This window comes from Gymnodraco acuticeps, unplaced genomic scaffold (genome assembly GCF_902827175.1).
Source record: "Gymnodraco acuticeps unplaced genomic scaffold, fGymAcu1.1, whole genome shotgun sequence".
NCBI lineage: Eukaryota > Metazoa > Chordata > Actinopteri > Perciformes > Bathydraconidae > Gymnodraco > Gymnodraco acuticeps.
In genome coordinates this window covers 63,823-79,282 of record NW_022992014.1, presented here as the reverse complement: position 1 = coordinate 79,282, position 15,460 = coordinate 63,823, and the positions used below count along the sequence as shown (strand labels likewise).

The 15,460-nt window shown below is 38.3% G+C and overlaps 1 protein-coding gene across 3 annotated transcripts; it reads left to right on the top strand.

Annotated features, from left to right (window-relative positions):
• Positions 1-268: 268 nt before the first annotated feature.
• On the top strand, positions 269-11,162 carry LOC117536518 (zinc finger protein 239-like). Of its 3 annotated transcripts, none has more exons than XM_034201425.1 (3): positions 269-386; positions 2,630-2,695; positions 9,884-11,162. In XM_034201425.1, the coding sequence occupies exons 2-3, from the start codon at positions 2,663-2,665 to the stop codon at positions 10,694-10,696; spliced, it is 846 nt and encodes a 281-aa protein (XP_034057316.1). In that variant the 5' UTR covers positions 269-386; positions 2,630-2,662; the 3' UTR covers positions 10,697-11,162. The 3 variants fall into 3 exon arrangements, with proteins under 3 accessions (XP_034057316.1, XP_034057315.1, XP_034057317.1); XM_034201424.1 differs by having other exon boundaries at positions 271-347; XM_034201426.1 differs by lacking the exon at positions 269-386 and adding an exon at positions 765-1,806.
• The last annotated feature ends 4,298 nt before the right edge of the window (positions 11,163-15,460 follow it).

Below are 15,460 nucleotides of genomic sequence, written 5' to 3'. Positions count from 1 at the left end.
TTTACCAGCTTTGATAACAATTTAATGATCAATCATTATCAAAACCTATATAATGGAAATCAAATGTATGATCACAAACAAAAACATTTTTCCCAACGTTTAAAATCCGCCATACCAGTCCCATATTTATATATTATTATTATTATTATTATTATTATTATATATATTATTGTTATTGTTGTAATTCATATTTATTTGAATACCGTTTTTCACCACACTGAGGCAGTGAATTTATGTTTAAAAGAAAAACTAAAATCCCATGATGCATTGCGGCTGTCCGTTTCTAGCTTCCGGTCCTCAGAAGCTAGAGGTTGCTAACAGACGTTGACGCAGATTTTACACCGAATGTAATGTATTTAAGAGACTTTTAAAACACATACAAACAGGTAGTTTATCCTTGTAGGGTGATTTATCCGTGTTTTTATCCGTTAAACCGTGTTTTTGTGGCCTCCCGTTCTTTGTTCATAGCCTTTACACCACGTTGCTAATCGGTAAACATAAGTAAAGGCATTGATTAAAGGGAGATTAGTGTGTTTAACGGCAGTGTTTTATCAAGGTGTGTGTGTGTGTGTGTGTGTGTGTGTGTGTGTGTGTGTGTGTGTGTGTGTGTGTGTGTGTGTGTGTGTGTGTGTGTGTGTGTGTGTGTGTGTGTGTGTGTGTGTGGTGTGTGTGTGTGTGTGTGTGTGTGTGTGTGTGTGTGTGTGTGTGTGTGTGTGTGTGTGTGTGTGTGTGTGTGTGTGTGTGTGTGTGTGTGTGTGTGTGTGTGTGTGTGGTGTGTGTGTGTGTGTGTGTGTGTGTGTGTGTGTGTGTGTGTGTGGGGTAACTAAAGGTATTCAATAATGTCTTACCAGACATGTGAAACTAGACAGAACAGCCTGAACTCTTAACATATGCACATTATGCATTTTAGAAAGTGCAAGCAAAGCATAAAAGTTCAAACCACAATTCTAGGAAGTTGTTGTGGTTTTTGACACCTTGACAACGGTTAGAATAGAAGAATAGAATATAATTCCTTTATTGTCATCGCACCAGGTACAACGAAATTTAAAAAAGCAATCCTCGCAGTGCATTTCCACATAAAACGAATAAATATATCTATATAAACATATACACACATAAACATATGCTCACACATCCATACCAACATGCATACATGCCCGCACATACAACTATTGAGGACAACAATGCACACAGGATGAGAGCGAACTGTGTACAGACTTGATGATTTTCGGTCCAACATCCAGGAGCAACACATCTTAGAGACATTTTTGTTCAGGTTGTTTCTGTTAATAAATGAAATGTGCATATTTTCAATTGAAGTTAAAATAAATCTCAATTCTAAACATGACATTGAAAATGTGTTTTGCTTTCATAACACATTTCATATTCCCTTTTGTTAAAATTGCATATCATTACTATAGTCTTCATTTGTTTAATTTTAACTTTACATTTTTAATTGATTCACTGAGTAAGAATTGAACCTATGTGACCTCCTTCTCACTCAAAGATAGAAAAGGGGAAACCATCTGATGTAGAGAGGGAGGAGGGAAGAGGCTATAAAAGATGAGTGAAGAGAAACGGGGGAGCTTGGGGGACTTTTTTGAGGCTTGAATTTGGGCTTGGGCTTTTTTAGGGCTCTAGGGGGCTCACTTGGGAACCTGTTGCTTTTGTACTTTGACCTTGTGTCCTTGTAAAACTTTTGTTATTTTTTTGGATCTTGTAAATCTTCTATATTTGTTAAAAACCATTTAAACATTTCGACCCAATTCCTGGTCTCTGAAGGTATCTGCTTGGTCTTAGAGTAAGGTAAGAACACCCTTCCTTGAAAAAGGCTGACTCTAGTTGATAATTTGGACTTTAAATTGTTTAAGGGAAATAGAAACCCTGCTAAGGTTAAACTGTAGTTTCATATTGGTTACTGTGGTTGATGTGGTTTTGATTGATGCTGAAATATAACATGTGCTCTGCTGATGTGGTAATATCACTGCTGTATATCAGTATTTGACTCTGGCTATGTTTGATATTACATTTTCATTGTTTTAATTGGCATAACTGGTTAAAAGATGGGGTTAGAGATTGTGGGTCCTGAAGCTGCCCTAATTACCAGGGAGTCTCCCAACCACACAGGGTTTCTCCTCCAGGGGCAGTTTAGATACTGCTCTGGGTTCTACCAGCCCAACAACACCTACTGCACTACAAACTCCGTTTTGCTATCCTGGCGGTCGGACATCTGATGCTTTAGTGCCTGAAATAAGTGATACGACGGGCAGCTGGTGTCAGAGGCCACGCTGTTAGCTGCCCCCCTAAACAGATTACGGTGATCTTGCATTTCGATTCTGGGGTTAGTCCTAAAGATAGGACGGCCGTTTTCCGGAGCCTTATCAGCATCTGAGTTCGGTATCGGAGACGACCTAGATATTAACGTTGGTTGTATCGAAGTTAGATTCCTTTTCAATTGTAAAGTACAAGTACCTCTAAATAGTACCTAAGTACAGTACTTGAGTAAATGTACTTAGTTACTTCTCAACCTCTGCTATCAACCAAAGACGTAGCTGTAGATTGGTCTTGTTGTGTCTGTTGGTTGTATTGAGTTGTCTTGTGTCAGCTGTAGTTGTGTTGTTTATTTCAGAGACACAGCCGGAGAAGGAGCACTGAGAGCAGCATGGAGGAGAACAAAAAGACCCCTGGAGCTCAGGTCAGTGTGCACTTCATCACAATATATTCCTAACATTGTTATCCCCAAATGAAAGATCACAACCTGTTTAGAAAATACAATAGTAATGCACAATATGGTTAGATATAGGTTAGAACGTTACTACTTACTCTGATTAGAACGTTGCTGTATTTAAAAAAAATTATATAAAAATGTATTTATTGATCTTTTACATTTATGAAATTACACAAACACAACCGAACATTCCCCAACATTAGACATATGGCAGATTACAAAATAATGCAATTTTTTTTAAAGTGTGCAGATACTAGAATCATCAATCAGTTTAAAATACAGACCAAGAATATAATTACATTAGCAACTTCAACAAAAATACAATAAAAGCAGATCCACTAACAGAGCAGAGTACAGCTTACAATTCTCCAAATAGATTAACCAAATTCAACCTTTCCTCACAGTAGATTAGTTCACTTTAATCTTCCATCGCTTCTGCAATGTCCCCACTTTTTATAAATTCCAAAAACAATTCCCAAATGGTGTAAAATTCAGAAGCTTTCTTCCTTAGTATATATGTGAGTTTCTCAAGAGCCAGACTCAAAGTTAAAGTGTTTAACCTGTGGCCCAGGGAGGGGCAACCAACATTTTCCCAACACAAAGCAATTGAGCGCCTGGCTTGTAGAAGGGATATTAACCATTTTTCTTTCCCTAACCCAGTGGTTCTCAAACTTTTTCTGTCAGGCCCCCCTCTGGAGAAAAAAAAAAGTCGGGTCCCTCCAACACAAATAGTCATGTAATGGGCCAAGTTAACATTTATAAAAATACATCATTATGAACGTGAGCATTCCTTTTAAAAATTATTATTATTTTCATTATCAAAAAATATCACTTGGCAGACATTGATAATAAAACAATGCTCCATAAGTCTGTGCTCAAAAAAATAAATACAATTTTGCAATCCCTTTGCTACAACAATAAGTTATAATACTTTGCCACTTTGCAATCTGTGAAAAGAAATGAAAAGAAAGAAAATGCTGATATTTGGCAAAATATGTGTCTTATCACAGGTCAACAAAACATTTAGGGTTTCCCATTAATGTACCGGTCGCTACAGTTGAACTTTGTACTGCAATAATGCCCACGCACATACCCAGTATATCCGCGACTGTTACAATGAAGGCTCGATAATCAGCTCACGCTATACCACACGCCATACGTAAGCAGCGGTAAAGTGCTATTTTTATAGGTGTGTGGACCTAACCTCCTCTAGGAGGGTCGGGGGGCATGCTCCCCCGGGAAGATTTAAAATAAATATTAAAGTTAAATGCATCAATCTGGTGCACTTTGAGAGCAAAATTAAGAGATATATGGATACATCTCTCAACACCCATATGAAACAGAACTGTAAGCAGATTTTCTTATTCTTTATGGATATTTTACAAATCTCTCCCCTTTTAAACTGTATTCTTGTTTTACTGTCATAGTATTTCATACCTGTTTTTCATTTATTCTCTTATTTTTTTATACCTATAATGATCATATAAATGTGTGCCTCTTGGACTAAATGTAACTATCTAAACACTGAGAGAGTCCTTTACCTCACTGAGCTGAGGTTATCTGAGCCTCTCAGTCAGACAGACGAGGGTTCTCCCTCCACCTTGTTGTTGAAAAAGCTCCTTATATCCATTAGCGTAGCTAGCTAGCACCAGATGCTAACAACAACAATCTCCGGTACCGGCCAGTCATGCCGATGTCATAAGATTAAGGCACTTTGTTGCGAAGGGGGGAGGCTGCCCTGCTCGAATGATTCCATGCATACATGTTTAACAATGGGACTCTCAATTTTGCATTGAAAAATGTATACATGTAAATTGGGATCCCGTCAGGTCCTGAGGCCTTACCACCTTTCATGTTAAGGATGGCATTGGAAATATCTTCAAAGTTCAGTTCCCTATTCATTGCGAGTTTTGTTTCTACAGAAATATTGGGAAAAGACTGCCCATCTAGGAAAGTGCTTTGACTTACCGAATTCAATGGATAATCAGATTGATAAAGCCTCTTATAGAACGACACAAATATTAATTTCCAACGGATCTGTAGTTATTGACCCCTGTTCATTTCTAATTTCAAGACAGATGAACGATCGAGTTTTGGGATAGAGTGCAGTTGAAGTCACCTGCCATCATTACTTTGCCTGGGAGGGATGCAACCATTAAAAATTGATTCTCAAAAAAAGCGGGACTGTCGTCATTTTGGGCCATAGACATTCACCAAGGTGCCTTGTAGATCAAGGCAGACTGGTTCACAGCAGAGGTGGGGACTCGAGTCACATGACTTGACTCGAGTCCGACTCGAGTCGCATATTTTTGGACTTCAGACTTGCTTGACTAACATTGATAAAAGACTTGACTTGACTTTGACTTGGTATTCCTGACTTGAGACTTGACTTAAGCTTGAGACAGATGACTTGAAAAGACTTGACTTTTGAAAATTAAATATTTCCGTTTGTTTTTGTATTGAGATATTACGTTTAGTTTTTTCGAAATGTGATTATAGCAACATGCGCGCAAAACTGGCAACCCACTAGTAGGCAGGAGTGTCAATTACAGTGGCGAGCCGTGACTTTTATACCTAGGCCCTCTGACCCCCCCTTCCCTCGAAAAAAAAGAAGAGATATTACGTCTCAACGTAGACTTCAGCGGAATATCAAAACAGTGGTCCGGGGTGCAAAACGCATCAATGACAGCGACCCTCTACCACACAAAACAACACCATTTATATAAACACCTATCATGACAGGGCACCCACAGCCAAGTAGCGATTACAAATGAATTAAGTCGGTACGGCGGCCCGCATTGAAAATGACTTATTAGGCCTACCTTTGATGATCAAATCACTGAAACACAAAGTCCATCCTCCTGTCCTTTTGGATGAAGCACTTGATGGCGGGTCATTCTGATCCTTTGCCACTCCAGTTTATCATTGTAACTCAATCTTGAAAATAATTTCGCAACGATGTCATCACTATCACTGAAGTGAGCAATCATGAACGAACTTATGCTAATCATAAATCTATCGATCATAAATCTATCGATTAGATTTATGATTCAAAAATAGTAAAAGTAGGGTAGACATGTGGATATTATCCGGCTGAACACAACGTGCATTTATCTAACAGGTTCGTTTTCCACAGACCTTATTTCGAGCTATTTTCCAAAATCCTATGGAGAAATCCCATTGCTTTCTGTCGAGGGAATCCGAGCGCAGCTTACTTCCAGGTTTTACGAAGCGTCACTGCACCACTTGCATAGACCTCACAGCGGGCGGAACTTGTCATAAAGTCCGCGAAAATAAAGCCCGCCCATTTAGAGGGAAGATATGATTGGTCAATTGTACTGTCATTTGACATTACTCTCTCGTTGAGTTACTATAGCTGGCCCTCTGTGAATGTAGAGAGGGACCAACAAGCTCTCCCGTCTTCACATAACTTGCAGAGACGGCATTTAACCCTTCACATTCCAACAGAAACTGAACAGGCAGATTTGAAGGATTTATTTCTTTGGAAATATTATTTTAAATACAATTAAATCAAGTTATTTTGGTAAAACTAATGAAAAATGTAACAACAACAAAATATAAAAAATAATATTTTAAAAAAAATGTGTTTTTTTAATGTTTTCAAATATTATTTTTTAGAATATCTTAGGCCCTCACAGAGGGCCTAGAGGGCCCTGACGGCTCGCCACTGGTCAATTAACATGGCAGCGGCTAGCGTTACTCCAAAAATAGTCAAGTTTGGATTCAAGGATTATGTTGTCGATGACGCTAACAAGAAATGAACAGCGGTATGCAGGGTCTGGAGCATAAAGATCGGTGACAGGACCACCACAACATCCAACTTCATTCGTCACTACAAAAAAACCCACAGAGAAAGGTAGGCTACGTGCATATGTTGTGTTGTAGAAAGCTAACGTTAAGTTTATGCTACGTTAGACTTGGTTTCAAATTGCAAAGAGAAGACAAAACGGTAAATGAACACTAGAACCGCCAAGGGATTCATTTTGACTAACCCTGATACTGACGGGCTGTCAGGAAAGGGAGAGAGAGAGAGGAAAAGAGATGCCTAGTTTATTTCCCCTGTGTTATTATCAGAAGTTACTGTAAACCTTTAAATAATGTAGTTCAGAGGTGCCCAGTACGTCGACCGCGGGGGCAATGCTGGTAGATCGCGAGTCATTCATAAAATAAATCCAGCTCTGTTAAAATAGACAAAATAGGTTTTGATCCCTCCTCCCTTGGCCTCCCTGCCACTTAATTCAGGAGTTTACTTGATTGACAGAAAAAGCGACCTATCGCTTTCCAGTCTGTTAACCCAGAATGCAAAGCGATACAAAATCAGTCAAGTGCCGGGAAAACTCAAATTAAGTTAAAGAGACAAACAAGAGACAAACAACAAAATGAGTGCGGGACCGAGCAAAAAGCTAAAGACATACCACTTCCACCCAGAATGGGAGGAAGAATATTTTGTTGTGATGTCACATTCAAAGGTTATTTGCCTTATTTGTAAAGCAAGCGTCGCTCTGCCAAAAAAAGGTAACGTGGAGAGGCATTATCGGAGTGTTCACAAGGCATATGACAGCGACTTCCCTCCGAGTAGTGAGTTGAGAAAGAGAAAGGTCATGTATTATTGCTACACAAACATTATCTCACAGTCTTAGTGTCGCCAACTCATTTCTAATATGCAAAAAGACAAAAAAATGCGTCTATGGTCGGTGTATTTTCGATCTTTCCGATCCAGACGAGATCTCTCTCCCCCGTGTGTGAGGGGGGCGGGGCAGTTTACACACACTCGGCTGCTACATGCAGCAACACACGGTGGGGATGGCGGAGAGAAGAGCTCCAATGTGTGGTTAAATGTTACCCGTCTTGAGGTGGACAATGCTCGTTGCCAAGAGTGTTTAGCATGTGAGGGCGGTAACACGAGCAGTTTGTCTAAACATTTAGCAAAAGTGCACCGGGTTCGACTGTCTTTGTAGTAGCTCTGTAGCCCCCCCATCCAAGAGTAACTTTTCCACGTCAGGTGTTATGTATGCTAGCAGCACCACACGGAGTTAACACAATTATACAAACATGGGTTAATGATTAGAGGAAACTGAGTTACTCTTTATTTTTTTAAAGTTTCAGCTATTCTGTTTACAGTTCTGTCATCAGATTATTTAATACGATTTGTTAAAACATTGTTGTTTCTTTTGATGTGAAAATATTATTTATTTAATTTAAATAAAAAGCAATGTTAATTTTGTTCACAATTTGTTAATTTAATAATATATGTATTTTTGAATCAAGTATTCATCTTTATTGTCTTCATTGTTAGTTTCCACATGCCTAAAACAACCTCAAGCTAAATCTAAAAGTTGATGGCTAAATAAGAGCGTTTGAGAAATTGTGCAAGGCATACAGTAATAGTCTGAATAGTCGATTAATCATTTCATTAATCGATAGATTAATCGATTATCAAATTAGTCGTTTGTTGCAGCCCTATTGTAGTTATCCCATGTATAAATAAAACGTGTTATTCAGCAACCCTTGCCATTTGGGATATTATTTTTAGTTGGTAGACCTCGGTGAGCTGGTCATTTCAAAAGTAGCTCACCAGCCAAAAAAGTGTGGGCACCCTTGATGTAGTTCATCTACTTTTAGTAGTTTGTTTGTAGAAGTGCATCATTCTTTGATTTATTGTAAAAGGAATCTGAACTTTTTGATCTTTTATGATGATAAACTGAAGCAATTTCAAAATTAACCTAATTAAGTTTTAAATCGTTCTACTTAGTTTATAAGGAAATTATGAAGAGGAACAAATTAAATGATTTGAAAATGATATCTATGTAGGTGCTGACGCTGTTGGCGGTTCTAGTGTTAACAGACATTTAAATTAAATATGTAAATGCCATATATGATTTTCTTACCTGGAATTCTGCCTTTTTGAACAGACTTTTTGAGTCCTAGCTATATTGTCTGCAGTTCTAGGGTTAATATGAATCTAATATGATTGTCATCGGTCTAAATTAGATTTCAAATGATTAACTGTGGATGTAATGAAGATCATAGTGTGGGTTGAATCCATTTTCATAACCACTGTCTTTTAACTGATTTAAATGCGGAAACTGGGCTTATTCATCAGAATGTTGTATGACTTGACTTGACTTGCTTGACCTAAGCAATGACTTGACTTGCTTGACTCATCACAGTGACTTGGGACTTGCTTGATACTTGTAGGTCAAGACTTGAGACTTGCTCATGACTTGCACATGTAGTACTTACTCCCTCCTCTGGTTCACAGACTCTCTTGTTTTGCCAATCCGGTGTTTAAACAAATATCTCTACACCCCTGGCTGAAATGTCCCTAAGATTAAGTCCTAGTTTGAAATATATCTCAAATAATGTGTGCACTTTTTTCCCATTGCCCTTTAGGGGCTTCGTACAATACAAATGCAAATATTTTTTTTGGAAAAGTAAAGTCCTTTCAAGTAATCCGTCTCACGTCATGAATACTAAGTCAAAGTCAAAGTCGAGTGTCAAGTCTTTTATCAATGTTAATCAAGTCTCAAGTCTAAAAATATGCAACTCGAGTCCCCCACCTCTGGTATATACTGTGGTTAGAATGTTGCCGTATTACTGTATCAAATATAATAAATACAAACAGTTAGTACAAGTAGTATTTTGTTTACTGTATATGAATTGGATGAATGGTACGTTTTAGAAACCGGCTCGAGATACATTTTTTGTTATATTCCATGGAATGCTCTTAACATCCCGATAGCAATGAATATCTGAAGTGCTTTGACAAAAAATCCATAACAAAATGTCATCTGTGGAAGCCGTAGTACTGTAAAAAGCACGACCAATCATCTGAGCCGGCCCGGCTAAAATAACTGGATGGCCTACCTGCCTGTCAGCCTTCCATCTGTGCACAAACTTATCTTGTGCCCTCATTTGTCATGTGCCCGTTCGTGTGTGTTGGAGGAGGGGCTCTGTAAGGAAGTAGCAGATTTCTTTACCGGCTGTGTATTTTCAAATTCTAGCGCATTCGAGCTGGTTTCTCCAAAATTACCTACCCCACCTTTAAGTATTAAGTACGTTTTTATTGTTGACTCTATATGTATTCATGCTTTTTAGATTGACTTTCTCTCTTTTTCTGTCCGTCTGTTTTAGAAACCGAAAGGAAGAGAGAGATGTCACAGCTGTCAGCAATGTGACAAATCCTTTACAACATCTGGAGATTTAAAGCGCCACCTGCGTGTTCACACTGGAGAAAAACCGTACCGTTGTGAACAGTGTGGGAAAACGTTCACTAGCTCAGGTGATCTCAAAAGACATCACCGTATTCACACGGGAGAGAAACCGTACAGCTGTAAAGAGTGTGGGAAAACATTCACTGGATCATATCATCTCAAAAGACATCACCGTATTCACACGGGAGAAAAACCATACAGCTGTGAAGAGTGTGGGAAAACTTTCACCAGATCAGGTGATCTCAAAACACATCAACGTATTCACACAGGAGATAAACCGTACAGCTGTGAAGAGTGTGGGAAAACTTTCATCAGATCACATCATCTCAAAACACATCAACGTATTCACACTGGAGAGAAACCGTACAGCTGTGAAGAGTGTGGGCAAACGTTCACTCAATTAAGTAATCTCCAAACACATCAACGTATTCACACTGGAGAGAAACCGTACAGCTGTGAAGAGTGTGGAAAAACGTTCAAGACATCAAGTGAACTCAAAACACATCAACGTGTTCACACAGGAGAGAAACCTTACAGCTGTGAAGAGTGTGGGAAAATATTCACTAGATCAACTAATCTCCAAATACATCAACGTATTCACACAGGAGAGGAACCTTACAGCTGTGAAGAGTGTGGGCAAACGTTCATGACATCAGTTGCTCTCAAAACACATCAACTTGTTCACACTGGAGCGAAACCCTACTGGTGTGAGGAGATGCTCTTTTCTCCCTAACCCATCATGTATTTTCCTAAATCTTTTTATGTTCTAACCAGCGTTCACACTATGCCAAAACAAGGCCTCAGAGATGCTGTTTCTCCCGATGTCCTTCAAATCATTGTTCTACTATGCTATGTTTCAACCATGGTTTTCTAATAGTCTTGTTATTGCTTTTATAAAATAATATATGTCCAGGATTAAACTGCTAGCCTCGTTTAGCTGCATTGAAGGCATTTAGTTTCATTGTTCATTAATATGCCGAGTAGTTTCTCCAATAATCTGTTTGGTTAATCAAATGTTGTGACTCCAAACTTTGATTGGGATGTTTTGATAGTTCCTTTTGAGTTAGCAGTCTGTTCTGGTCTAAAAGAACCAATGATGAATGTATCTAGAAAATATTCACAATCTTTTCAGTTTGATCCTGTTCTCTTTTGTTTAAATTATCAGAATGTTCCAAAATAAAAAAGGCCTTAGAAACAGACGCACATCTCTGCATATTTGTTGTGTTTTTCAGCACATTATATCCATGTCATTCCGTTATTTAGGGTTGTTGACTGCTGGATGCATTTTGTCACTCAAATTGTAATGTTTAACTCAGTGTGAAGGATTCCAGCACACAATTAGGTATTAAACAACAAAAAGTGTGTTTTTCCAACAGTTTAAGTCTCTGAACACCTATAAAATAAGTTAAATCAGAATTATAAAAGCATTATTTCAATTGCTTGTGGTGGAATAACTTTCTGGAAACTATTTTCATCAACAATTTATAAGCAATTATTTAAGCAAACATGGACAACATTTAGCATTAGCAAAAAAATTTTTTCACGATGATTAACATTTTGTTATTGAGGAAAAACTCTCAACTAATGGCTTATTACTTGTAGAATATGGTCATGTAGAATAAGGCATTAGTGTTTTATAATGAGTAATCAAGTTACAATATACTGCTAATATGCATGTTAATTAACAACTAGTTGATGGTTAATTTGTGTACCTTAATATAAAGTGTTACCAAAATATAACCCCCCCTATCGCAACATTTTTGCTGGGGTCACTGTTGGTGATTTATTCAGAATTCAAGGCTCACTTAACCAGCATGGCTACCACAGCATTCTGCAGTAGCCAGCAACATATAAATCAAATTCTGGATTTGAAAATGTTACTAGATAATTACATATGTGTTCTTTTACAGTTTTGATGTCTTCAGTATACATCTACAAAGTAGAAACAATTAAAAATAAAAAAACTTCTAATGAGAATGTTTATCTAAACTTTTGACTGGTCGTGTAAATATAATCTATCGTACTGTGTTCATGTTTGCACCACTTGAGCCAATTAAACCTACTTCATCCAATCAATAGATTCGGATTTTAAAACTATCCCACTTGCGGCTTTCACACCAGCGCTTTTCCCGTTCTAGCTCCGTGCTGAGCTTTTCTGGTTCAGCTCCGGTTTCCCTTTTCTGCTCCCGCTTTGTTCACACCACACAGAGCCGGGGTGGTACTGCGCCATTGCCTCGTTTGCGTCATGACGTAACCGTTTACGTGCCTGCTTCATAAAAGCCAAACCACGTGGAAATCCCTCACATCGACAATAACAACAATGGCCGATTGTATATAAGCACTGTTCGCTTTGGTTATGCTATGCTATCGTTGTGTGAAAACTGGATCAAACGCGGGCCTTTTGTTGTGGTTCAGAACGTTGATCCTGCCCCCGCCTTTACATAGGAGAGACGTAAGCGACGCCGCCTCTTAGCTCCAGAATCTTACTTCTATGCCGACAATTATTTTGAGCTGGAACCGGATTCCGGAGCTAAGAGGCGGCGCCGCTGCGGTGTGAAGAGGAAAAACCGGTACTTTTCAGGCTCTAGCTCCGAGCCGGCCCTGAAAACGCGTTGGTGTGAAAGGGGCAACTGACATTTTAGTGTGTCAATACCTGAAAAGAAACCAGCAGAGGGCGCCAAACCTCTCTTCTTCCAGCAACATCAACCAGCTCTGACTGAGAGATTCAAGGCAATCCCTACTGCCTTACTAATTGTAGGCCTACTTGATTAAAAGTAGAATTACTCAGATCCTGTACTTAAATAAAAGTAGAAATACTCAGATCTTGTACTTGAGTTAAAGTAGAAGTACTCAGATCTTGTACTTGAGTAAAAGTAGAAGTACTCATGTCTTGTACTTGAGTAAAAGTAGAAAACGATCTACTCTTTGTTTGTAGATATCTACTAAAGCCTTCAAATAAAGAGTGTAATTATAATTGAGTGATATATATTATGCACTACTTTCTGCACGGACCTCAGCAGCTGTTTTCACTGTAAACATCACGTCACGATTTAAGCAGTTAATACAATTAAAATAGCAGTCTAATATCCAGGGGAGAGACACACTACAGTTAAGAAGTGTTGTTACTAAAGGCACTTGAAGGTGGGGTAGGTAAGTTTGAGAAACCGGCTCGAGATACACTTTTTGTTATATTCCATGGAATGCTCTTAACATCCCGATAGCAATGAATATCTTAAGTGCTTTGACAACAAATCCATAAAGCCAGGTCATCTGTGGAAGCCGTAGTACTGTAAAAAGCACGACAAATCCTTTTAGCCGACCCGGCTAAAATAACTGGATGGCCTACCTGCCTGTCAGCCTTCCATCTGTGCACAAACTTATCTCGTGCCCTCATTGGTCATGTGTGCATTCGTGTGTGTTGGAGGAGGGGCTCTGTAAGGAAGTGGCAGATTTTTTCTGGCTGTGTATTTTCAATTCTAGCGCACTCGAGCTGGTTTCTCCAAAATTACCTACCCCACCTTTAAGTAAACTTTACCGTCACACTCAGTTTTTGTAAAAATGTGCATTCATTTCAAGCATAGCAATCATTTAACATATCATACATTTCCCGCGTGTGTTAACAACCATATAATAAACCATGCGTTAGCTTCATGCTAACCCCGATGGGAAATTACATTGAAATGCTAGTGGTTAACATACATCGTTGCAACTATGAATTCACAGCAATATTTCCACCATTTAACAATGTATCCCTCACACATACACATTAACAATGTTGAAACAACAGAGCAGAGAAACACTTACAGGCATATGTTTTCTTAGACAACAATGTAGAGTAAGAACGTGCGTAAGGATAAAAGATAATTTTGCAACTCAAAAAAATAAAAATGTGTCGTAGAACTGTGAAGTAACACTTTTTTGTGTGTGAAACCGCTCTATGAACTACATCTCCCGTCTCGCACCACACACCAAGATGGCCGTCACGTTGGCACATTTCACTTCTTTCTTTCAGAATGAGACGAAAAGTATTAAAAGAGGTGAAAATCACTACAAGTCTGGGCATGTTGAGAGCTACATACACAAAAGGGCAGTTAGTCGGTTCCGTAAGAGCCAGCATGCGGGACCGGGATTCTGGGATTTGTAGTCTTTCTAGTTGCGTATTTTTCATAGTCTTATATTTCAACAGTTTTACGACAAACTGTGACTTTTTTGACTTGGAAATTATTTTTTAAGATTGACAAACATCATATGTGTAATTCGTGGCACAATTCAAACGGGATTGAAAGATAATCTTTCTCTCCCCATTGACTTCAATACAACATTTTTCCGAAATAAGGTCCCATGGGTCGGAAGGAGATGGGCGGGACTTCGCCTCTCTATACATGTAAGAGACGAGTTCTGCATAACTACAGCAACACTGAAAGTACAATACATAACTCAAAGCACTGTAATTACCATTTTTACCCACTTGTCCTTTTGACCTAAACAACACAAACACATTTATTTTTGGTCTGTTGTCTGATACAAGCCATGATTAATCTACAGTTTACAATGATTTTAACAAATACTGCACAAACATCCGTTAAATTAAACAAAGCAGGCACATAAACACATTGATATACTGTCACTCAGAGGTCCAAGGAGTATCCGGCCCTTTTCTTAAGTAAAAATATTCATACCACACTGTAAGAATACTCTATTAAAAGTGAAAGTCTGGTAATGAAAATGTTACTTAAGTAAAAGTATAATTAGCTAAATGCTGTTTGAGTATTACATGTAAAAAGTACCCTGTAGTAATTGTAGTAACCCTTGAGAACGTATTACCTCAAGGATTTCTAACAATATTTAAAAAAAATTGTAAATTAAAAAACAGAACCTTATAGTTTATAAACTCTATATAAGATAATGAAGCACAAAGTACAATATTTCCCTTTGATTTGTAGTGGAGTATAAAGTGCAACGAAAAGAACATTCTCAAGTACCTCAACATTACACCACTGCTTATGCAAAAATGTGGACTTTCAAGAGAAATCTTGAGGAAATGAAGTTTAAGAAAGATATTTGCAAACGACAGAAGCGTATTTCAACTTTGATGTGTTACTTAAAGAGAAGTCATGTATATTTCACTCAGGTATTTCAATATTTCACCTGCATATACCTGCACACCTCTAATAAGTCTGCAGCATTTTGTGCAATTATCCAAGATAATTATCCACATATGGCATACTGTCTATAATGTAAATATTAGAGTTATGATGATTGCATTTGATTGCATTGCATTTGACAGGTCCAAATGCAGATGTTTGTTACCAAACGGATGTATGCAGACTTAATCACTTGGACTCCTCAGACCTGCCTAATATTCAGAGTACAGAGAGATGAGGACTTCATCAGTGGTGCCATTAATGTGATGCAAACATTTTGGTCACAACACATACTACACAAACTTCGGGAGCTGAAAGATGCACAGGTAGGTGGTTGAATTTCCTATCAGTGT